This window comes from Homalodisca vitripennis, chromosome 5, assembly GCF_021130785.1.
Source record: "Homalodisca vitripennis isolate AUS2020 chromosome 5, UT_GWSS_2.1, whole genome shotgun sequence".
In the NCBI taxonomy this organism is placed as follows: Eukaryota; Metazoa; Arthropoda; class Insecta; order Hemiptera; family Cicadellidae; genus Homalodisca; species Homalodisca vitripennis.
In genome coordinates this window covers 87,446,042-87,472,007 of record NC_060211.1, presented here as the reverse complement: position 1 = coordinate 87,472,007, position 25,966 = coordinate 87,446,042, and the positions used below count along the sequence as shown (strand labels likewise).

General features: G+C 32.2%; 3 protein-coding genes across 4 annotated transcripts in view; 1 reads left to right on the top strand and 2 right to left on the bottom strand.

The window, feature by feature from the left end:
- The window catches only part of LOC124362478 (glycogenin-1-like), a 47,328-nt gene extending 43,223 nt beyond the window's left edge, over nucleotides 1-4,105 (bottom strand). The window contains 1 exon segment of the mRNA XM_046817015.1: nucleotides 3,953-4,105. Within this exon segment, the coding sequence (XP_046672971.1) occupies nucleotides 3,953-3,959 (7 nt within the window). The 5' untranslated portion in view covers nucleotides 3,960-4,105.
- Nucleotides 4,106-4,159: 54 nt separating this feature from the next.
- Nucleotides 4,160-25,966, top strand: part of LOC124362477 (protein ALP1-like) — a 29,251-nt gene continuing 7,444 nt past the window's right edge. The window contains exon 1 of the mRNA XM_046817014.1: nucleotides 4,160-4,485. The gene's annotated coding sequence lies outside the window, so the exon portion shown is untranslated. The remainder of the gene's footprint in view (nucleotides 4,486-25,966) is intronic.
- The window catches only part of LOC124362475 (solute carrier organic anion transporter family member 74D-like), a 53,720-nt gene continuing 42,934 nt past the window's right edge, over nucleotides 15,181-25,966 (bottom strand). For both annotated transcript variants that reach the window (XM_046817011.1, XM_046817012.1), the window contains exons 12-14: nucleotides 24,823-24,926; nucleotides 20,438-20,524; nucleotides 15,181-17,311 (exon numbers count right to left, since the gene is read on the bottom strand). In XM_046817011.1, coding sequence (XP_046672967.1) covers nucleotides 16,881-17,311; nucleotides 20,438-20,524; nucleotides 24,823-24,926 — 622 coding nt within the window. In that variant the 3' untranslated portion in view covers nucleotides 15,181-16,880. The remainder of the gene's footprint in view (nucleotides 17,312-20,437; nucleotides 20,525-24,822; nucleotides 24,927-25,966) is intronic.

Here is a 25,966-nt window from a genome sequence, read left to right as displayed (position 1 = left end):
ATGATTCCAATTGTATTCCTACATGAAATCTAAATGCAGACATGGGTTTAAAAAAAAAAAACTTAATAACTACAGAATTTAGCAAAATTAATGGAACCTTTTAACAAAAACTTTGCTTTGTAGATGAGAAAATAGATTCAAAGGAAAAAATCAAAAGGTTCTTTGTAGATATAGAAACCATTTTGAAACACACAAATTTGATCCACGGTGCATGTTTGAATTATCATAACTTTTTGTAAATACTCAAGGTTGAAATATCTGTTTTAAAGTGAAAAATCGAGTATTTACAAATATATATATGCTATTTCAATCTGACCATGTGATCCTAACATGCATGAAATAATTAATATTTGCATAGGAAATATAACATCTCAAATTTTATATGTTCTTAATTTGGTGTAGTGTCATCAAGAATGTAGCCAGGGAAACATTTTGGGGGGTGCAGACAACTGATATTTTCCCATAGTGGACAGAGAGTAAGCCCCATTTTGTTCCTAAAAGAGTTTTTGACCCGTTTCTTTGTTGAGAACGATTTTTCAGCAGTACATGTCAGTAAAACTGAATTATTTAAATAATAATAATCATTTAATAAAAATGTAATTTAAAAAATGGAAAATTTGGGAGGTCCAGACCCCTTAGATTTCCTCACTGGCTACGTCCTTGAGAGTCTTCTATATACGAGTATTTATATAGAAATAGAAAAAATTTCCTGCACATCTCCTAATTCATACAAATTAGCTTTTCAATACAAATCTGAACCTATAAATATGAATACAAATATGTATAAGCCTGTGCTAATATTTTTGTTGGACTGTACTTTTAATTTCTCCACAATGACAGTTTAAGGAAAAAAGTTACATGATATTAAACATAAAATTATAGTTTTAAGTGGAAATAAATGTTTTAGAATCCTCCTCTTATATACACAGTATAAGGAACTTAGGAAATGTCTGTCCGTGTGGTGTGAATACTTATATAGGGATCAGCCAGTTTTGAACAAATAGTTATATAAATTCATTAAACTTTGATTTTCACCTAAAAATTAATTTTGTCCAAAAATCATCTACAAATTTTTACTACATTTCATAAGTGTACTCTTTATTATTTAAGTATAACAGAATGAATCTTACTAAAAATGCTTATTCATAAGATTTTGGATTTTATCAACAATTTGGTTAAAATTTTGTTAGGATGATTGTCAGATATGTAATTTAAATTCCAGAGAACATTTCAGTAATATTATAACTTTAATTTGAAGAATTTTGAAGAACAATAAACACACAACAGAGTATTTAAGGACCTGCAGAAGTAATGGAAGTCGTACCAACCAATCCAACTTCATCACATATCAGAATGGCATATAAGTATACAGTTCTAGTACTCAGTTTGCTTACTCTGTGATTTTATAATTGTCATCATGGTTACCCATAAAAAATAAAATATGTTACGATTTTATTTTTACCCTTTATTGTGCCCTTCTGATCCCTAAAATCAATAGAGTTATTCCTTGGGCCAAGAGGTCCCTCTTGGTATCAAATTTCAAGTCTTTAGAACCTTTCTTACACAGACAGACGGTGACACAATTTGAAGAAGACCCTGATAGACCTTTAATAAATAATTATTTGGCTTCACAAATGTAATCATGTTTTTGTCCTAAAGAGATTAACACAAACCTCGATCTATTTAGAATTAGTTTTTACCACGTACAAACTTATTAGAAGGTTAAAAATTGTATAAACTATGTCTACTTACAATTTTGTTTGAAAAGAAACTAATTTTTATTTTATTTAAGAATACAATGAAACCCATGAAGATTCAAACAATGATATACTAGTAGACATTTCAGAATTATGGTAGTGTAAATACAACAAAATACAGTGTCTAATATGTAAAAATAGAAAAGTTTATTCCATGTGTACGTTACATAGCTGAAGTAACTGTGTTATGCTAGTAAATGATAATTATTATTTTTAATACTTTTATTACTTTTAGTCATTCTATTAGTTTTATTATCTTGAAATTCAGCGTCTACTATCACTACAAAAAATTTTAAAATAATTTCAAAACAATATTTTAATATTTATTTTTATTTTCTTTACAATGCATATTTTATTAGAATAATAATCCAATTATTTGATTTTTTATGTTCAGTGCAGATATACATTTAAGAATCATCCAAGCAAAGAAAGGTGAACTTTGCAAATATGTCTAGTCTATCCATACGTATATGAATATATGACGGCCAAAACATTTGATATTATATGTTATTTGTAGATGTAGCTGATAAAATCTAGGTATTTTTTATTTCTAAAATCTTTTTACAGACTTTTTATTCAAATGCTCATGTTTTGCAAAAACACCTATAGTTTCTTAAAATTTACTGAAAAAATTATTCAAATTTGTTCTATGTGTAACACATTGTGAGAGGCACAAACTTCTCCTCTATTAAAACTCTCTTTAAATATTAAATTTTATTTTTAGACAAAATCCAATATAGACAACCTGAAAGATCAATTCTTACAAAATTCAACATACAAATTGAAATTAAACTAAATAACTTATGAAACACTTTCCTGTTCAAGAATATTGAAGATTTTTTTAACAATAAGTTATTATGTTTTTCGTTTCAAAGATTGTTTTTTAGGTCTGTGAAAGAAATATATTTTGAGAGTCTGTTACTTTTAATAAAACGTTTCAATTACATCCATAAATGATAATTAATAATGCATACACTACAAGTCTAACTCTGATACAATTGTTCAATACATCAAATAGTAGAAATACTGGTCAATAAAATTTTAAATTTGTTTTTATTTTTGAAAGTATTTATAAAACTAGATAAAAATTAGTATATTATGAAAAATGTATATTGTTTTATATAATATCTCAGTTATTTTAAAAAACATCACGATTTATATGGAATGCTCAACATTTATATTTTTGTAGATTGTTAAAACTTGTAACCCACATCTGCATCGACACTTGCTTAAAAACTAATTAGTGTAATAATATTACAATTTAAAAAATTGCCTTACATTTAAAATTGTGATATTCAGGCTAAATTGCTCATTTACAATTTCATTTGTTACACACATATGGATGTGATCCATACATTTGTGTATGTAAGGGGTGCAGTGTTCTTGTATTTTCTGCTGTTCTACTCTTTGTATAAAGTGTTTTTAAATAGATAGATAAATAGTGAGTCTTCATGCACACAAGAAGCATATGAATTATTTCATAAGTGCAATATTATTATGTGCTTGAAAAATAGAAATACTTATTTGTCATTAGATATAATTGATAATTATAAATTAGTATTCATTCATATTTGTTTTATTTGTGTCATATTGTACAGAATAAAAATAATTTAATTGAATTCATTCCCATAAATGTCAACGTTACTTGTCTTAATTCAAGTTTGCTGATTTCTAATACTTTATTCCAAAGACAATTGTTATCTTAGCTTTATTCTTTTTTGTTGAAATTCACACTTCATAATATTATTCGCTTTCTTCGTGTAATAATTTTGGAAAATTTTTAATGTGTAACTAACACACGTGGGTAATTTATAATTGCTTTTTGTGCGTACATGTTGGCTACATTTCCTCAGTCAATAAATATTCTTCGAAAGGCTACTTGTTTGAAATAAAAGTTGAACAGATTAAGATAATTGAAGAAAACATAACTCTTATTCCCCTCGATACAATTTCATTCACGACGCCGGTTTTATCATGTTTTGAAGGACCACGATAAGAAGGTCACGGAGCAAGGACGCCGCCGTTGTTTGTTACGTCTTGAATTTCTTAGCCGGCAATCGTGTTACACACACATTCTAATGCTAATACAAACTTGTATAATATGGACTGTGATACCAATCAATCAATAAAAATATTTCTCTTACATTACTGGCATGCGTTATTTAGCTAAAATTAAAAAGTGAGGTTAGAATTACCTCCCATGTCGTATATGTTCGTGTGCGACGCAGCAGTCCTACAACATGGGTCGCTTACAAGCACTAATCACTGACGACTTCGCTACTTGGGCAGCGAGACCACAGTGAGTATAATAACACTGGAGTTGGATTCCCCCTTCACCGTCCCCCCTCACAGACAGACAAGCATGCGCGGGCGTTCGCTCCTGCGCGTGCGTGAGTAGGTGTGTCGCATACCGTTGCGCTGCACTGCAATACACGACAGTCTTGTCTTTCTTTATCTTCTCGGTTTCGCTGACGAAAGCTTCGTTGTCCACTTTTGTTTAATCAGCACTGATAAATCAGAACGCTGAGTTTGGGTTAAAATTTTAAATGTACCTAACTTGTGGCGTCACTGCCTCAATATGGCTGATATGCATCCTGTTTTATTCAAGCGTATGATAACAGTAATGATCCAAGTATAAAGTAAAGGGATTAAAAAATGTGTGAGACAAATTAAAGAAACGATTAGTTATAAAATGTTGCAATAGTCCCTCCGGTTCAGTCGGAAGAAGGTAGGTTTTGTAACAACCTATATATATTTTAGTGTAATTTATTCTCATGGGATTTAAACGTACTCAATATATCGAAAACCGTTCGAGATACTAAACCCATATTTATAACAAAACATTTAGGAAATGTTATAAACATTACTGACCTGTTTTAGTTTTTTCTCTAGGTTCATAAATAACAAAGTTGTAAATTCTTAAAACGGTTTAAATGGCCGCCATAATGAAAAGAAATGGCGCAAGAAGTTGTCAAACGAGCTTAGACGAGGTATTTATTAGATCGATCTTTGCACCTAGTTTGAACATATTTCTGAATTCCTATCACCAGTATTTGGTGATAGAAGAGTTCTTATGGGGTTTTCTTGTATTTAGTATCTTGAAATTCTTTCGAGATACCAAATAATTGCATAGGTACTACAAATTTGTAGTAAATCTTATAAGCTTTCTAAACACTTTTTGTTTTTTCTCTAGATTCTTGAATAATAGAGCTGTGAATTTTTTTAAGATTTAACGGCCGCCACGTTGAAATGAAGTGGCGTATCAAGATAAACAATGAACTTGACCGAGATAGATTAGTTTCAAAGATCAATTTTTGTACCAAGTTTCAACTTGTTTGGATTTTTTGGGATAGTTATTGTGAATCACAAAAGGTACTTGCTCCACCAAGACTAGAACACGAATTTCTCGCTTGCCGGGTGAGTGCGCTATCACTACACCATAGAGCCCTTTCTTTTTACAATTTAATTATTTTGTATTTGGTCGTTTCTATCACATGTGTTTAAATAACCAAACTATCATATTATTGGAAGACCAAAAATATCTGTCAAAATACTTTTATTTACATCACTTAATTTGTATAAATGGCAATAGTCTAATTTCTTTTCAATAAATATCTCTTATCAAAATTATCTCTTATTGTTTACCAGTTAGTATGTGAGACACATTCAGTCCAAAATTACTGTGTTAAAGTGGTCTTAATGTATCTCACATACAATAAGAGTGACATGGCAAAGCCAGCTATTGGTATTCCTAGGACTTCCTAACGGGCTTCGGTCAGACAAAACCAAACGTAATAAATGCTGTGTTAATCATGGTTGTTGGTGTTTGTTGTTTCTTGTAATAACTTGTGATTTTGTGTTTTAAGTTCTGAATTTTTAAGCCGAATTTTTTTAATTTTGAATTTTTTTTTAAGCCAGTGAATGTTTTATCTCCCTTACAATAACTTTAAATGTAATTTAAACTGTGAATACCCCATTTTGAGTAAAAAATTTTCATACATAAAAAAATCCTCAGTTGGTCATATAAACAACATCTAAAGTAAATCACTCCATCTTTATTCATAAAAGGGTTAATGGGGGGGAGGACTTTTAAGACACCTGGTATAGTGTTTCCAAAGAAAATGGGAACTGTTATGTGTTTATGTGTGTTATTTGTATATTTAACTAATTATCATGATATCAAAAACTAGCTACATTAATGACTAATAATTAGTCCTAAATTGCAATACTAGTTAACTCCTTTTGTAATGTATGTTCAATTTTTCTGTTGCTATATTTCTTAGTATTCGTATTTACATTATATTTTGTGCTTGACTTTTAAATTATGGATGATATTAATCGTGTAATTAAAACTATCATATATTTGCAATTATCATGTATTTGCAATTTTATTTACTATTTTAAAATCTGAAAAACATTTCTTGATAGTAAATGTTATAAACATTTTACACCAAACTGGGTGAACATTTGTGAAGAACATGTTCACCAAACATAATATTGTTTGTTGAACAAAGGCTCCATAAGGTTCTGGAGCCCCTACCAACATATAGCATATTATTTTTATAGGAGATGTAAATATTGACATTTTAAAACCAAACAGAGAGACAATAATTTTTTAAAAACTCCTGTTCTCATATACAGTAATATGATAAGACTCCAACTTCCACCTACCAGAATATTTAGAAACCAAAGATCCATTGATTCCATTGACACTGTTTGTACCAACACTGAAATTAATTAATGTGAAGTAAAAATTATAGACACTGGTATAAGCAACCACCTTGGTCAATTGTGTTACCTGACAACTCCTGTCAATTCTCAAACAATGTTTGGATATAGAATATTGGTTGATGTATTCCTGCAAGAAAATGTGGAAGATGCTTACAATAAGTCATATATGAGCATAATGACTTACTACTTGAACCTTACTTGTCCGATCAAGACATTCAGAGGAATTAGTCACAAAAAGAATTTGAAAAAATATGGCAATGAAGTTATCAGCTTAAAGAATAAGTTCCTTAAAGCAAATGCAAGATATTATCTCCATGGCAGAAAGGAAGACAAACGAAACATGAAGTGGGTGTGAGCTTCTTATATAAATAACTCCACCAACAAAAACAAGGTTGTCTGAAACATTATGTATCACAAGGAAGAAATTTCAGACTTTAGCTTCATTGCTTATGAAGATCAAAGATAGAAGACTCTATAGAAATTGCCAATCTCTTTAACCAATTCTTCTCAACAATTGCTAAAAAATACCGTAAAACAGAACCAATTATTGTTTAAACTGATAGCATTACCTCATAAATATCTTTCAGTCAAACCCCACTTACCTCAATGGAACCTACATCAATTAAAGAAATTATTAAAATAATAGACTCCTTGAAACCAAAATCCTCTTCTAGTTTGGATGAAATATCTTCAAGAATACTAAAATTTTGTAAACATAAAGTGGCAATACACAACTCTCCTGCATATTAAACAACTACCTCTACTTCATGGCACCTTCCCATCTAGAATGAAAAGAGCTAAAGTTATTCCTATACATAAAAATTCCAGTAAAGACTTAATTGTAAATTACAGACCAATTTCGTTGATTTATTTATTTTATTTATTTATTTCGTTTATTGAAGAAATGCTTACATTTACAGGCATTGCCCAATTACAATGAAGCATTAAAGTAATACTAAATATACTAAATAGAGGATAAATACTAAAAATAACAATTTAAAAGTTCATCTTCAAGCGCTCTCAAGACAATGACAAACAAGTAGACTATAGTTTACAGCTGAGAAGTATAACATTTAAATCAACAACAAGCAATGTAATAAAATGTGTATGGATAATGTAAAATAATAAATAGTAATAGTTGACGACAAATAACGATAGATATCTGTAACAAATAAATAAGTAACAACAACAATAACAAGACTTAATATATAACAGTTAAATAACGATAATACAAAAACCAAACTAATTAATACTGAGTGAAACACCCTGAATAAATTGGTCTAATGAGTTGCCAAAAATATCAACATTGATTGGGAGTGAGTTATGCAAACGAATCATTACATTTAACGGAGAGTTAGCCGCCAGATTGGTACGAGAGTAAACGAGGCGAAAACAACAGACGACTTCTTGAATTCAGCCGAGGGACACTGAATTGTAGTTTAGACAGCAGAGCCGAGTGTCGAGCACACCGCCCACCAGCTTATACAGGCACACCAACATAGCCACCCGTCTTCTTTTTACCCAGGGAGTCAATACCGAACAATGATAAACAATTCTGGATATGGAACGACTGTTGTGTAGTGATTAAACTCTTTATAATACAAAAACCTCAGAAATTTCTTTTGGGACATTCTCTATTAAGTCAGACTGATATGCGTAAGATGGGTTCAGATGACAGATCCAAAACTCCAATCTAGATCTTACTAAAGAGCAGTAAAGAAGCTTTATTACGTCAGTATTTTTTTAAGAAGTTACTAGATCTGCGTATGAAACCTAAAAATGGAAAAGGAAGACTTACAAACTGAAACTACGTGATCTGCAAAAGAAAATTTCTCATCGAATATAATGCCTAGGTCTTTAATGGAATTATTAGACACTAATTTTGTTCCTCCCTCCCATTTCATAATCTAAACGAATAATATTTTGCTCAGACTTTCTAGAAAATCCGCATAATTGAACACTTATTGATGTTGAATTTTAAATTGTTGCAAACTCCATTGAAAAAGATTATCCAAGTCATCTTGTAACTCCTCACAGTCACAAATATTATTGATACTTTTGAATATTTTTAAATCGTCCGCATACAGCAAAAAATTACAATTTTTTTATTGATGAGGTTATGTTGTCAATAAATACAATAAATAGGAGTGGTCCTAAATTTGACCCTTGAGGGACTCCAGACTCTGGATGGAAATCAAAAGATAGTGCCCCATTATATGACACATATTGAGTTCTTTTGGATAAATAAGATGAGAATAATTGTATCAATGATGAAGAGACAACCCAAAGTAGTTCAGTCTAGAAAGTAATGCCAAAATGGTCTACCTTTATCAAATGCTTTTTCGAAAATCCGTATAAATGACGTCTACTTGGCCACCAAAATCGATAGTTTGAAGTACAAAAGTCAGAAAAGCTTAGCAAGTTTGAAGTTATGGATCGACCAGGGAAGAAACCCATGCTGATGAGGAGTTATAAAGCTTTTTACGTGATAAAACAATCTGTTATACAAAATATGGACTCGAATACCTTGGCAGGTGCTGACAGGATTGAAATGGGCCTAAAATTCCTTATTTCCGATCTTTGACCTTTCTTGAAAATAGGAGTAACTTTTGAACGTTTCCAAACTTCAGGAAATTCTGAATATAAAATAGAAATATTAAATATGTGAAGCAAAGGAGTAACCAACAGTTCAGAACATGCCTTGAAAAATGTAAGGGGGCAGGCCATCTGGGCCAACAGAAGTTTTCGGTTTTAATTCAAGAAGAGCCTGCTGCACCTCACTGCGTGTGACGGAACCAAGTGTCATAGTCGGTACACCCCGGCATCACCGGGGAGCGGAGCGCACGACGCCACAACTCCTCACCGTCCAGCTGACAGTGTCCATACACCGAGCTAAAGTATTGGGCAAACTTCTCTGCTATCTGTGCGGGCCCCTCCACCTTCCACCCCATCCAGTCTCATAACAGCCGGTATGCTATCTACAACTCTCAATTTGTTGATTTCATTCCAAAAAGCTTTAGGATTTGACTTAAGATTGCTCTCTTACGTGTTTAATGTGATTTTCAAATGCTTTCTTAATATCTATTTTGATTTTGCTTCTTATTTCCTTATAACTCATTTTGAATTTCAGGGAAACCTGTACTTTAAGTATTTACGTCTTATAATATTTTTTTCGTCTGATTAAACTAATTAAGTGTTGATCAAACCAAGGAGGGTATTTACGATTTTGATTTACAATAATGCGGCACACACTGACTGATAATATTATTTTAAAAAAATGTTATAGAAATATTTACAGCTTCATTAACATTTAAAATATTTAATAAATTAGACCAATCTGTATCTTTTAAATAATTATAGATCTGGAAAAAAATCTGCTCTTTTAAAGTTAAATAAATTAGAATTATTAAGATTAATTGAATTACAATTTTGAATTGAGTAATTGAAAGTAATGTCTAGCGGAGGGGTGATGCTTATCTACATTGACAACAGGACAAGAATCTACTTCTACAATTAAACCTATAATATCTGATAACACTAAGTCTAAAGTTTTTCCATTGCTATTTGTGACGTTATTAAGCAAATTCAAATTGAATGTTTTCATAAAGAACAATAATTGCCTACATACTGCATTACCTAGTTCTAACTTATAGTTAACCCCAGAAATTGGTTGATTAAAATCTCCGAGCACTAAAATCTTTTCTTTTTTTTAGCTTGAATGAATCTAACTTTTCAAAAAAAAGGAACAGTAATCGACTTTAAAGGTGAGTTAGGAGGAAAGTATACATTACATAAAATAATTGTTGACTTATTCAACAACTCTAATCTTAACCATAAGTTTTCTCCACTATTTTCCAAATTATAAAGTCTTTGTACTTTTATATACTATTGGAGATTGCTATAAGCACTCCTCCCCCCCTTGACTTTCCTGTTTGCAGCTGACACCGGTCCCTACGGTATACTTGATAGCCGTCGGGAAACAGTTCTGCATTGTAAACTGAGCTATTTAACCAAGTTTCAGTCAAAGCTATTATGTCCCAGTCCTTACTAAGAATATTCAAACGAAAATCAGCAGTTTTTGATCGTAACCCCCTAACATTTTGATAGTAAACATGCAATATTTTATCTAATACCATTATCTACGTTAAATAAAAGCCACACAGTTATAAATTATAATAACTAACCTTGAACAATGTTCTAAAGATAAACCAAAGAGACATAAAAAACACTTAAAAATAATAAATATGTAATAGATCCCAGCAAACTCCTCACAACTAAGTACAGGCAATGTAAATTCATTTTTTAATAGGTTCATAAGTCTTACTTTACTTGAGTTTATCCAAATCCGAGACCTCCGAGACCAGAAACGGTGCGTGACCCTCTATCTTGCGAAGAAAGATTTTACCAGAGTTGGTTATCCAGGCGAACTTGAAGTTGTTGTCATCCTTGAACTTTCTCACCTCGTTCCAGAGAATCCGGGACTGTCCCCTCGACAGAGACAGGTTGATGAAGATCTTGTTGTCGCTCTGGTAGCCCAGATCTCCTGCATTGACCCATTTCTTCACCTTGGCTCGTTGACGCATCTCCTCCATATCAACGCGACGGCAAAATTTTACAATAATGCCGCGTGGAGGACTCAGGCTTGTTTGGGTTCTTTGCGAGCCTGTGGGCAAGAAATCAATCATGGAATACTCCAAGTTGAAGTTTACAGCTTTTGCTACCCGTTTCACGACTTCAAATATGTCTTCATTTCGGGCCTCTGGCACTCCAGTGATCTCTAGGCAGTTGCTCCTCGAGTATTGTTCGCCGGCCGCAGCAACCCTCCTCTTCAAACCAACCAAAGATTCCTTCAACGGCAATGTTCTCACTTCTCAAGCTGTCAATAAGAGTTTCACATTCAGTAATCCTCTTCGAGTTACCACCCCACAGAATCTTCACAGTCCTTTAATTTTATTGAAACACATGTCCACTGAGGCAGTAAAGTCATTTTTAATCTTTGTAATATCTTCCTTAATATGAGTAATTTCAAGTGATTCCTAAATCATTGAGAAAATCATGCTTGTTAGATTGTTTAATCATTTACAGTGAAACAACCTCTTATCAGAGAAGCAGCTTGGTTTTATCAAGACACTCATATATAAGAGTAATAGTTGAACTTTATATACACATAGTGAATAACATTGAATTTGGAAACACAATTCACAGCTTGAACTCAGTAAAGCATTTGATTGTCTAGAGCCATGACATGGTCTTAGAAAAACTATATCTTGAGTCTAGGAATAAAAGATACAGCTCTTTCATAGATTTCTGTTTACCTGAAGGGCAGACTGAAGGTTATTGTGGTGTCCCAGAAATCATAAGAATCATTACAACTTCAAGACATGAAGTACTACCAATGAATTGTCATATTCCACAAGGATCAATCTCAGGTCATGTATTGTTTATTTTATTTATTAAAAATCTCCCATATATTCTAAATTCCTACAGCAACTTGATAATGTATGTTCATGGCTCTATGCTTTTAACTGTTAATAACAGTGGCAAATCTAGAAATAAGCTCATATATAGTTGTGATTATGAAAGAAGAGGGATAAAATTTAGATCTAACAAGTCTCCAAATATGTTACCTCAACAAATTACCAAATTAGTATTATTGATAACAAAACTTCATGGCAAAATCACATTGATAGATTATGTCTTAGACTAAACTCAGCACTGTATGCACTCAAAAGAAATAGAGCTATTAGCATCAATAAAGCCACAATAAAAGCCTATATCACTGATATCACAATAAAAGCCTGATTTGAAAGCCATTTGAGGTATGGGATTGTTGTCTGAGGTATATCAACAAAAGAAAATCTTCAGCAGATGCTCATTCTTCAGAAGAGGGCTGTGAGGATTATAGCTGGCCTGGATTATAGGGAGAGCTGTAAGAAAGTGTTCAGAGAGAGGAAACTATTAATAGCTGTAAGCAGTTATATTATGGAATGCATTATAACAGCTATATCTCACAGTGTTCAACACCAAGACACTCACACATACAACACAAGGGATGCTAAGGACTTCACTATACCAATACACAGATTAACTCTCTGAAACCAAGCCTATATATGCTGGATCTATATTATTCAATATTCTTCCAAACAAATTGAAGAATATGGGATGCAGGAAGCTGAAGAAAGATCTGAAATCATGCTCACAAGATACACCAGTGTGAATGTATTGGTATACAGCAACTGCGCCACTTAACCATTATGGACTTAAACTTTATTATATGTTTTTTCTTGTTTTATTAAATTGTATTTGAAACTGATCTTGAGGATCATGTAATGAATAATATTTACTCACTCACACATTTGTTGAAAAAAATGTTCTATGAACATTTATTTTAACGTTTGCCAAACAAATTATGACGTTCACTGTCGATTCAGTGTTGTCAGCCATAATGGATGTTGGAGCGCATCAGCATTTACTTGCCTGTACTGTTGTTTATGCTGCATGTACGGTTATCAGCCATCAACAGCGTCATTGTTGGCAGCAAAGATGGTTATTAAAAAGATGACAGGAATATAGTGGTGAAGAATTCAGAGCGGACTTGACAGATATTTCGGACCTATTCTTCAACTTTACTCGAATGTTGAACTCAGGTTTTGAATTGCTAAAAATATTAATAGGTAAATTTGTAAGCAGAATATGAATTTTTGAGAATCAATAAATGCGAAAGATTGAATAGCAGTTACTTTGAGATTTTTGGAGAGTGGTGCCTATTATGTATTTGTTTAAAATATCCAAACAGAGTGTATAAATCAGCAGGTCTGTATTGTATTAGTGAATAGATTTGTTATGACAATGGGTCTGATTATATAAAGGCATCGGCTTCTGCTAAAAAATGGATTGCAGTTGCAAATGAATACAGAAATAAATGACAATTTGATCACTGCCTAGGAGCACTTGATGGCAAACATTGTGTAGCTTTCCCCAGAGAATAGTGGAATGCAGTGTTTTAACTACAAAAGACACTTCAGTATAGTGTTAATGGCACTTGTGGATGCTAACTATTCGTTTCTATACATGGACATGGATTGTCAAGGTACGATATTTGATAGAGTTTTTTAAAACTTAAATCCCATCAGAGTTTTTTTGTTTTTGTCCATGCCCAAACCTCACTTTGCCTCAGCATTTTTTTCTCTCATCTGTATTGTGCTCATAGACTGTCAATTTTTTCTTAACTGAATTAACGTCTGCACCAGTTTCTTATACCAATTGTTCTTAAACTGTCGTTAGGTTAATTCTTCATTTCATAATTTTCTTCTCCAAATAAATATTAAACTTGGCACCAAGTGTCAATTTGTTAGGGCTATTTATTGACAGTATTAAGCAAACTAAATACTAAAGTGATGTTAAAAACATTAAAACAGTCTGAATCAGCAGTCCAATGTAAGGAAATTAACAGTTCAGTTTAACAGCTGCTGCTTCAAGTAGAGAACAAATACAAAGATGTTGAATATTCACTACCTTGTAATAGATGTCCTGGATCAGTTTTCCAATTCCACCATTTCCATACTGTCAAAAGTACATGGAAAGTCACTCAAAACCGTCAGGGACATAGATTCTCTTCACGAGGGGTGAGCAACTCATTGATAAGAGCCACCCTACACTTAAGATCATTAAGTAGGTGAGATAAATCATTCAGTTTATTTCTGACTGACTGTAGGTTTATATACAAAAGTCTAAAAGGCACTTTGTTACTCTCAATAGGCCCACTATCAATTATTAATAAACTTAGGCCAGACCCTGTTTGAGTTTATAGACTATTTACTATTGGGGCTTGTAACTTCTGAAAAAGTATGTCCTATAACTGCAGCTTAGTCCAGCCCTTCCCAAAAATTTGAACACATTACACTAAGTATTAATTCATGTCACAATAAAAGGTTTATAAGATTTGAAATGAAATTTGATGGCTTCATTGGTTTTCATAATTTTTGATATAATTTTTCTGCAAGTCTTTGTTATTTATTGGAGAAAATTTATTTGTCAGTTCCTAATAAAATGTATAAGAAAATGTAAATTATTGTCACTAAAAATAGTATAAGTATAAAACACAATCCATAAAACTAAAATGTGGAGTGCTGATTTTTGAAAAAAATTACAGACGATTACAAAGAATACAGAGTTGTTGACTTTCTTTCAAATTTGTTTTGTACTCTTACTCCTGCAAATGATATTTTTTTGAAGTATTAACTTCAATTAAGTATTAAATTCCATTCATAAATTTAATCTTTTATTAATTTTCAATAAAAACATTCAGAAAAATTTACTTTTTGCCATTTTTTACACATTTAATAATGAAAACTAAAAACTATTGGAGCAGACTACTTTTTAGAAATTTTAATTTTATGAGTAAAGAAAAATTACATAGAAAAAGTTTTGATACTGATATAAACACATGTCAAATTTCGTCAAAACTGGTTTGTTAGTTTGGTCACAGCTGAAGCTTACATAAACACTTTTAAGTTGGGGGAGGTGTAAAATGTCCCAAAACAAATATTTCTACTCAAAATCAAAATTTATTTTTTACTACCACAGTACTTCTTTCATATTATTATAAGAAAAATGTAAAAAGAAAAATATCCTTACAACTGTATAGATGAATTTCTACTAATAATATACTTGGAAAAAGGATGAATTAAAATCAATAATAAACTACTTTTTATATTTAGCAGGTACTTGAAATTACAATAAACACGTTTGTGTAAAACATTAAATGTTTCATAACTACTAAAGTCCAACAAAAATAGAATATAAAAATCTTAACATGTAAAATAAAAACAACATAAAAACTTAACTTAAGTCTTAGTTTTTATGTAATGTTATTGTAATGGTAAATTACAGTATATAACTATGAACACAATGGTAACGGTTTTTGATTTTATTAAATTCACAATGTCATGTATGAACTGATTAACAAAAAGATGAAAGAAATGATTAGAGCTAAACATCTTTCAAAGATTACAATAAAAATCAATACTTGTTATAAATACTGATTTCACTTTTTTGTGTAAATGAAAGTTATTTTAAATATAAATACAAATATAAAGTTTTATTTTACATTTAATTTGCCAGGTTGAACTAACCTGCTTTGGTTATAGTCTCTGATTACTTTAAAAGGTTCACGCTAATTCTTTTAGGGACTGGTGGCATTCACCATTAATTTTTCTAGCTAAATTTCAGTGCCTTCTCCTTAACTGATGGGTGAAAATTGTGTTTAGTGATCAGTTCACCTGATGGTTTCGTTTACGTTCTGTACTGTTTTACCGAGCTATTTAATTTTTTTTATATGATACTAAATGTACTGTTATGATATTGAATGGACTACTCAATATTTACTTTAATTACAATTAATTCATCAATACTGACAAAATAATTAATTAATGTTTAAATGTGGCATACATATTGAATATATTCTACTACTACTTAAAATTTGAACTTTTAATTGGTATTTTAAGATTAATGAAAAAATCTTATACTTTCTTGATATTAAAAATGTGATATTATACTTTAAAATACTTGGTTACAACTTTTTATGTTTTATGTATACAAGTTATTAAATGTTTGCTGATGTTTTTGAGAAATTATACAAGTCCAGTCTCCAATCCACATGCGACAAATGATTTTTTAAATAAGTGATGTTTAACTCAAAGTTAAGTGTAACATAATGATAATGAAGATCATAAATAGTTCCTATATAAATATTATAAAGTTTATAAATATATCGTATACAGCAATTAAAATAATTATTAATCTAAAGAAGAAATGAATTTTTCTCAATTGTATTAGAATTGTTTTGTAAAAAAAAACAAGACATTCATGATATTAAGAATTACTATGAAACTTTTATTGGTACATATTGAATTATATTTAATTGGTGTATTTAATTCAATTAATTATATTTAATTGAATTATATCTAACATTTTGTTTTACATTTGAACCAAAAATGTCTAAAGAAATTTACAGAACCATTACAATAGTGTAAATGCTTCCTTAACCATTGTTACATTGATATGGTTATTATTAGTTTACTATTACGGTGGTGAGCAATGTGACAAATATTATCTAAGAAAAAAATTTTATTGTCACAGAGACAGTGATTGGCAACTGATATTTTATACGGAAAATCCTTTGATTTATAAAATCTTACTATAATGGATAGACAAATTTACAAGTATTTTAAAATTAACTTTAACATTGTCACGTCATAAGTAATATTAAAGGTCTAACTCGGTTGAATGTTCGTAATACTAAAATGCACATAACTTTGATTCTTTAGCGAACAGGAAAGCTCTCTCTGTATGACTACTGAGAACTAGATGAGGGAGAGAGAGAGAGCAAACTCACAGTAGTGTGGTGAGCATGCCCTCTCGTCTCACTGTCACTCCTGGAGACGGCACCTGTAGTGTGTTCCCGCCCGGTCCTGGTGCCGGAGGTGCCTGTAGCAGTTTGTTCAGCTCATCACTATATGACGCAGCTTTCTGCATCTGGCCTTCATAAGTGGACAGGCGGTGTTCCCCATCGACCGGTACCGTGATGGACGGTGTCCTCTTCACTACTACTGGAGGCACCCCCGCAGTGTCCAGTAGCTTCTGGTCCTCTCCATGGAACGAGTGACGTCTCCCTTTTCCATTAGAATTCTTTGCACGGAACTCCCGTAGCTCTGTCATAGCGGCTGCATGTGTAGGCGATCTGTCGTCCTCACCGTACAACACCACATTGCGAACGATGAAGCTCGTCACGGAAAAAACGCCCACAGATAGAAGTAAGAATACTGAAAATATTTCATAACTCAATCAACCTCTTTGCCGCATAAATGTAACATAATATTTCAGAGAATGCAAGTTTTTACTAAACACTGATGACTGACAGTGTAGGCTGCACCCACATGAACAAGATCACTCCAGTTTACAACATATGACAGATTGTGTAGATGACTATTTTCATAAACTTGAGAATATTGTCAATTTACTCAATAGAGTTTTTCTACGGTTGTGGTCCACAGTCTATTTACGCATTCTATGGTTTGTCTAGAGTATAATTGTCATTGGTACTAACAATACAGTGGAAGTGGATATGATTTTATAAATAACTTGATCACTGAAGATTATGTCATAGAATTCATTGTGTAAGAATAATACGCAAGTTTAACAAAACAGTCACAGTTAATTAGTGCATTCTCACAAACAATATTAGTTACTACTTATTTAATGACAGAAAATAATAAATTAACAAATACTAGAAACTAAATTTGTATACAGTAGTTCCTCAATAATCATCAATAATTCAGACCAGAAATGTGTCGGATTAGTAAAAAATCCGGATTACTGGAGTTCAATTGAAAAACACATTTAAATTACATAATAGAATGTATTGTTACTCAAAAAGTCAATTCTTACTATAAAGATGTACAATAGTCTTAAAATAAAAAAAGTTAGCACATGGCATAAATGACATTCTTCCTTTCGAAATTTATCAGCCTGGAGCAATAACCTTCAGCCTTATGTACAAGTTTTTTTTTTAGGTAAAAGCCTCCAAAAAGTCCACTTTTGTCAGCATTATACAACTGGTCCGGACCAAGTTTCAAATCCCTAATAACTTTTAGAATGTTTTGTTCATAAAGCTAAACTGCTGATTCTACAAAAAATAGTAATAAAAAAGTAATACGATGATTCCAATATCAGACAATATTTTGAAACACAAATAAAGTCACAGTACAGTACAACCTTAGTACCAAGTTTCTGTACTTGATAAATACTGTATTAATAAGCTCTTTCTTATATAAAGATGATCTTTCAAGTAGTAGTCATAATAGCAGAGATATTCTCCAAAAGAACTCCAGAAGATTAACCAAACCAATATGAAAAATCTGTTAATATTATTGAAGACTTCCAAGATGCTAATTTATTCTTAACACGTGAGAGATCTTATGCACTTCTTCGATGTAAGAGATCGTGCAAAGGTAATTTGCTTAGTTTTAATGTTTGTGTGATTTTCCTTCAATTGTTTTGGAAAACATTCTATGATTAGTTTGAATAAATGTCTCTCAGAATAGGTTACTTTAAATAATCTCATATAAAATTTATCTATGAAAACATACGACAAGTACTGTTTAATTTGATATAAAATTTACATTACACATGAGATTTTGCATGAACAATTTGCCACATTTTAGGCATATAAATAAAAAAATGTTTGCATTTCAAAAGAAAATGTGTCTTAAAAGAACAACATCCAGTATGGAACTTGAATTAATTACGAATTTGTGATTGTATTCACAAACTAAAATGTTTATCTCAGGAAATAAAGTCAAAATGGGTGCAGGGGACAACATTTTAATTATTTAAAAAACAAAGTGAGCTAAAGACTAATAGGATATCAAGGTCTTGAGTAGAAATATATGAGAAAAGATAAGAAGAGCTAGCTAGCTGCTAATCACAAAAATCCAAAAAGTGTCACAAACTGCCGCGAATGCTATCTATTGTGTACAACAAATTTATCCTGAACCATAAAAACTAACTGTGTATACAACTATACGATATCAAAAAGTTCAAATCCTTATAAATTACAGGGCAATACGCATGAGAAATTATTATTTGAGTTTTTAAAGCATATATGATTCTTACAACTGTTATTTAAGTTAGCTGGATTTAATTTTGATTTATATTATGTGAAAGACACAATGTTTGACATTGAAAATTTGTCCATTGGATTACAGTGAGTAAATATTTACCAATTAAGTTTTTCCTCATCCAAAGTTTAAGTTCATTTTTTTCAAACCGTTTAGATAATGAAGTCAGAGTACAGTTCACTATGATTTTAGTTCATTGAAAGTATTGGCTTTTAAAATATCAGTTGTGTTGTTTGCATACATAATTAAATAATTGCAAACAATCTTTGGTCTGTCAATTACAAATAACACAAGTAATAGATGATCCAGAATGGCCAATTGTAGAAAATCATTTTGATATTCAGTCAGAACCAAGTAACCTAAAAACGAAATCGATATAAGCTGTAATAGTTTTGGTAGGGGTCAAAATTTTAAGGAATCAAAAGGGATAAAACTATTAAAACTCCTTCTTAAATCACATTTTACTAGCTTGAACATTTAAAACCAATTGTGTGATGTGAAAATAAAAATAAATCAGATTTAACCAACCAAATAAGTAACCTGAATAGTGACTTTAAGTCTCATTGCCTTCTAGCCTGTTGATAGAACTATTATTGACATGTCTTGCGGTTAGTTTTAAGTATTTAAATGCTACAAAATATTATTTTAATGCTGAAAGAAAGATCTTTGTTTAGTATTTGTAACCCTTTGGATACCCTACTATTTCGACCCTCACCAAAATGAAGTCGGCTGACAATCAATTTCTTTCTTAGAAGAAATTCCTCAATTGATTTCATGAAAAACTAGGCTATGTGCTTCCATAATGCAAGTTAGTTCCCAGTTCCTGAACTAAAGCTATAGCAGTTGTTATCTACATAGAGTTTTAATTATTGAGAATATTCAACTTTATTGCCAATTTATAAAAGTAATACTGAGGTAAGGCTACATTGTCCATCAAGGCTACATTGTCCATCAGTATATCAGTTTTTTCTGTAAAGTTGCTCTTGTGAGATTAGAATTGCTGGTGGAATCTAAAAATTGTCGATGTGTAACATTTTATTTTTAAAATTGAATTCGAAAAATCATTCTATTTCAATACTTTATTTAGTCCTGAATTGTGGTCAACTTAAATGGCTATCTTAAATGAATAACAATGTTGTACTCTTAATTTGAACTGGATAAAACTGAATCTGTTATTGGGTTTAATAACTGTTGAATGCACGGAATGTATTGAATATGTGTATGTTGTTATGATGATTGTCACAAATTATAGCTAACAGTTTTACTAACAGATTGTGGTGAGATTGATGTAAGTAACGAATGGCTGCGCCTCATGTAGTCTACACTCGTCGGTACCTGAGACAATACATGACCACCCTGAAACAAAGAAATCCAACATAAATATAAATGTTAATATCATGATGAAATATTCCAGAACTCCGCAAACCTCAGGGATGAGTAGTGGTAATCTTATGTTGTAGAAGAATATAGTGGCGATTTGGATTAATAATAATAATAATAAACACTTTGTTGTTACGAGGGCTGTTCAGAAAGTAACCTCCGGTCGATTGAAAAAAATACACCAAGTTAAGTAAAAATATTTTAATATATACATCTTACAACTACATCTTTGCACTATTTTTCGACATAGTCTCCATCACGATTGAGGCACTTATCGTATCTCTTCACAAGCTTTGAAATTCCTTCTGCATAAAAATCACCCGCCTGTGCCTTGAGCCAGCCTGTGACCGCATCTTTGAGCTCTTCGTCGTCATCAAACCGCTGGGACCCGAGCCATTTCTTCATATGCATGAAGAGGTGATAGTCGCTTGGCGCCAGATCTGGGCTGTAAGGTGGATGGTTGAAAACGTCCCACTTGAAGGACTTAAGAAGGGCTGTTGTTCTGCAAGCAGAGTGAGGACGGGCGTTATCGTGCAAAAAAACGATATCGGAAGTCAGCATACCACGGCGTTTGTTCTGTATAGCCCGTCGTAATGTTTTTAGTGTTTCACAGTACACGTCTTGATTAATGGTCGTCCCACGTTCCATGAATTCAACCAACAACACCCCTTTGGCATCCCAAAACACCGTTGCCATCAGTTTTCTGGCAGAAAAATCTTGCCGGGCTTTTTTTGGTTTGGTAGGCGAATCTGAATGTGCCCACATCTTTGATTGTTCTTTTGTCTCAGGGTTTACGTACTTAATCCAGGTTTCGTCACCGGTCACGATTCTGTTTAACAATGGTTCTCCTTCGTCCGCATAACGTGACAGAAAGTCTAATGCAGAGGCCATTCTTTGAGTTTTGTGGTGGTCGGTAAGAATTTTGGGCACCCATCGTGCACATAACTTACGGTAACCCAATCTTGCTGTCACTATCTCGTACAAAAGAGTCTTAGAAATCTGTGGAAAATCAGTAGACAACTCCGCCATTGTGAAACGTCGATTTTCACGAACTTTTGCATCAACTGTCTGAACGAGTTCGTCAGTCACCAAGGATGGTCTACCACTCCTCTCTTCATCATGAACGTTTTCTCGTCCACTTTTAAATAAACGTACCCATTCACGGACAACTCCTTCACTCATAACTTGTGGTCCGTACACGGCACAAAGCTCACGATGAATAGCTGCTGCAGAGTATCCTTTGGCTGTAAAAAACCGTATAACAGCACGCACTTCACATTTGGCGGTATTTTCTATTGCAGCACACATTTCAAACTGCCACAAAAACTAAACTAGCGCAGGTACGATGTTCACTTGACTACAGCTTGATGCCGACTGACCTGCTTAGTGCGTGAATGCACAGATGGCGCGCTACTCCCCTCCACTACCCGCACTGTGACCAACCGGAGGTTACTTTCTGAACAGCCCTCGTATAATTAGTATTGCTGAGTCATTTTAATAGTCTGTAAAAATTGTAATTATTTTTACAAAAATTAAAATACTAAAACTATATATTTTGAATTTGATAATTTTTTAAATGGAAATTTTAACTATAGCCAAGGGCACTTAAGAAAGGCAACATTTTACAGAAATATTTAAACTTAACAGTTCTTATCTCAATTCCAGATAATGCCATCTTATAGAATCTGAACATAACCAGTTGCAGACAGCCCCAGCAGAGTATTATGGAAAATCATCTAGACTTAACATTACATAGAAAATCGCTATAAGATGTCAGTGCAACAGAGTATTACTTTTCTTTTCAAAACACAAAAGCTGGAATATAGTTCTTCCAACTTTCCTGTCTAAGTGGTTGTCCTAACTAGGAATACTGTCAATCAGAATGTATAAAAATGTTATGTATTTAATTTGATCTATTTCATCTAGACCCATGCAATTGTTTGTACAAATTTAGATTTGTTTTGTTCCATTGAAAAAATGATCTGGTTAGAACTGTGAATATAAAAATGCTTCCTATATTTTTTGCATTTTTTAAGAAAGAGATTAATCCTAAACCCTTACAGTTTTTTAGGAAACAAACACAAGTCAGAGTCATCAACATGTGAACAGATTTGGTTTGACAGAACCAATTCAATTAGTACAATAACCTTTCAAATATGAAATAAAAAGTGCATCCGAAAAAAAGGAACATATTTTACGATCTGATTATTTAACCTGGGTGAAATTTCAACATATTGTGGCCTGTTAGTTTGTTGAATTGATTCAAACCAGTCTTTTTACCTTTTATATCTAATGAGTTTAATTTTGCTAAGAGAACTGTATATGATATACTACCAAATGTTTAAAGATAGATCTATAAAGATTCAAGACTATTTCTTTCTTGTCAATTCTGCCTAAGCTAACGACAGCTAATTACTATAACTAAGTAAAGAGTTTAAGAGAGCATCTGAAGGAAGAAGCACAAATAAAGGCGGCTGAGGGCCGAAGACAACTGCTACCTCTTGGCTATTTCCTATAGGCCTTGGGGTGGATTTTTTTACTGGGTTGAACCGGTTCTCTGGAGTTTGGTACCTCATAATTTATTGTCCTTGATTTTAAAATCCCCTTAACTTGCAATAGGATTAACCTTTTCAATCACTTAAATATAACTTTAATAGCATTTTAAAAAGAAGACTAACACTAAAAAGCACACAGCCATGAGTATCTGACAGATAGTCATAGGTAGAACTTTAAGTTAAAATTATTTTTTGTACAGTAATAGAAGACAGTTTTGTTTTTCGGCTGAGTATTAGCGAAGTAACACTCAAGAGGCTAGAACAATAAGTTTCTGTCAGTCTGTCCTGATATTTCAAGAATGAACTGATCTATGGACTATAATGTTTACACAAAACATTGGATTTGATGATGGTACATGTCACTGTCACATGCATCTGAGCGTTAACAAACATACATTGATCTTACGGGCAACCGTGATGGCAACCATGTTACATGTTAATGGATCCATCATACTTCATTGTATCACCTTATTTATATATAGGCAAGATAGAGTTCAGGGATGATGCGTGTCTACCCATGGGATTTAGCTGCGGGTCAGAAAAGCCTATAACACATTGCAATATCTCAAGAATAATTTGAGCAATAAACTTGAAATTTTATATATTTTGTTTACCTTTCACTCAAGATTCTCCCACAATTCATCTTCTATCTATTTATTTCCTTGTGTATCTGTTTTCCACTGGATATCTCAAGAATAAATTCAGCTATGGACTTGAATTTTTTCAAGTAACGTCATTCCTACTTAGGCATTGTGTTTCTTGATGTGCACGTCCCTCTATGAAATTTGGCTAAGCAGTCTATCACTTGCTGTAAAAATGTCTTTTCATCTGAATGTCTGTGTCTACAGCCTGAATGTGTGTTTCAGAGAAGCCTGTTATGAATCAAATGGTATGGCATACTCGTACCTTGTATAAATTAGTAAATTAATGGAATTTTATCCAATTTATATGTAATTTTCAATGAAATAAAAACATAAGTTATGGTGTAGTAAAAGACAGGCAAGTGTGAGGGTGCCAGCGGTCTGGAAAAGCTCCCTGTAACTGCCAAGTCTTTTTAACCCCCACCTCATCTGGAGAACAAATATTCTATTAAACAAAGTAATATCCCAAAATTAAGCCTTGAATCACAATCCCGATATCCTAGAGAAAGGAATTCCGAGGTAGCAAAACTGTAAAGGCATCTCAGAGCAGAAATAAATTAGTTAAGTTGATTTGTCAATCTACTAATATGAGAATACATTTCAAATCAAAATCCACATGTGTTCCCAGAAATTTTGTAGACATTCTGCAATTGAGAATATTTTAACAAATGAAGTGGACATTTGATGTGTCTATTAATGTTTGCAGGAAAACTTTAATTACATGAATCTCTTTTAAGTCAAGAGAAAGCTTATTGTCAGAAAATAAGCATGTGATTCCAAACATTTCAGGAAGGGAGTTATATCCTTGTAGCTGAAGATCAAATTTGTATTATCATTGGCAAAGTTACATATAGATACTGAATATTGACTTGAATAAACTTAGAGCAGTATTAGACAGATCATTAACATCAGAAGATATAGCAGAGGTCCCAGAACAGATCCCTGGGGCACACTATTGAAGATTGGGCATGACTCAGAATGAAAATTCCAGTCATCACTAATCTAGTGGTCTAAATTTTATCAAATATACCAAAGAATCTAACTGTTGATTGAACAATAGTGTAAAATGCATACTTACTGGCAACAAAGAGGAAGAGTTGACGACCAGGAATAGTGGCCAGCTGAGTGACAATTGTCAGGTGTAGAGCAATCATCATTGGCTTGTCACAGTTGAGAACCACCCTGCAAGTGACATATCCATTAAACAGTGTGTCACAAAAATCTGAAGTTTGTGTTAATGAGGAATTCGTTTCAGGAATAATTGTATTCCAAAGGCTATAAAACTTAAGGCTACATAAATAAATATATATTGTTTATTTCAAATGTTTCTCAGATTTTCACAACTTACATCTCTTAATTAGCTAGGAACTGAAACAAAAATGAAATTAAAGATATTACTACATAAATATTTAAAATAAATAACAATAAAATGATATGATACTACATTAAAAAGACAAACTATCAAAGAACTAATGCAAATAAAACTTTAATGAACATAATTTATATGAATGGGATTTCTTTTTATCTTTTTTTTTTAATATAACAGGTGTCAGATTTATTTTAACATGTTCAAGGAGATTTTTACTCTTGACCGTACTTGTTTAGTTTAAATACAAAATCTAAGGTAGTATTTTATAATATTTATATTTATAATATGTCTTACTTCAGGATGCTGCTTTCATAAGCAGATAACGATACCAAAGAACTGATAAAATAAAGGATAGCATCTGCTGCAATCTAGGGAACTCTGATAATAAACTTTTACATTTATGCGATCTCCGTAATCTTTTAAAGCACATTGATTACGGATCTCATTGATCCGTAATCAGAGAAATGAGATCTTCGACCAGCATGACTCAAAGAATCTTCATGTAACAAGTGATGCTCAAGAAATTTTACCCCTTCATCGGTTTGGGCAGCAGGATGAAGGACCATTGGCATAACTAAGGAGGGGGGTGTTATACATAACATTGAAAAATATGTGTGTAACAGTAACATAACTGGCTTTAAATACAGCAGTTACATGTTTAACTTGGAATAAGATCAATTCAATTTATTTCAATCTATTCTGTAACCACCTCCCTCCGGGTGTTGCATGCTCTTCAGTCTTCAACCAGATTCATCCTCCCCAAAAGCCAAGTCCTAGTTACAAAACTGTGAAGTACAGTGTAGATGTGCTCTGACATTCAACTGAAGGCCATTAACTGACCAGATACTGCTAT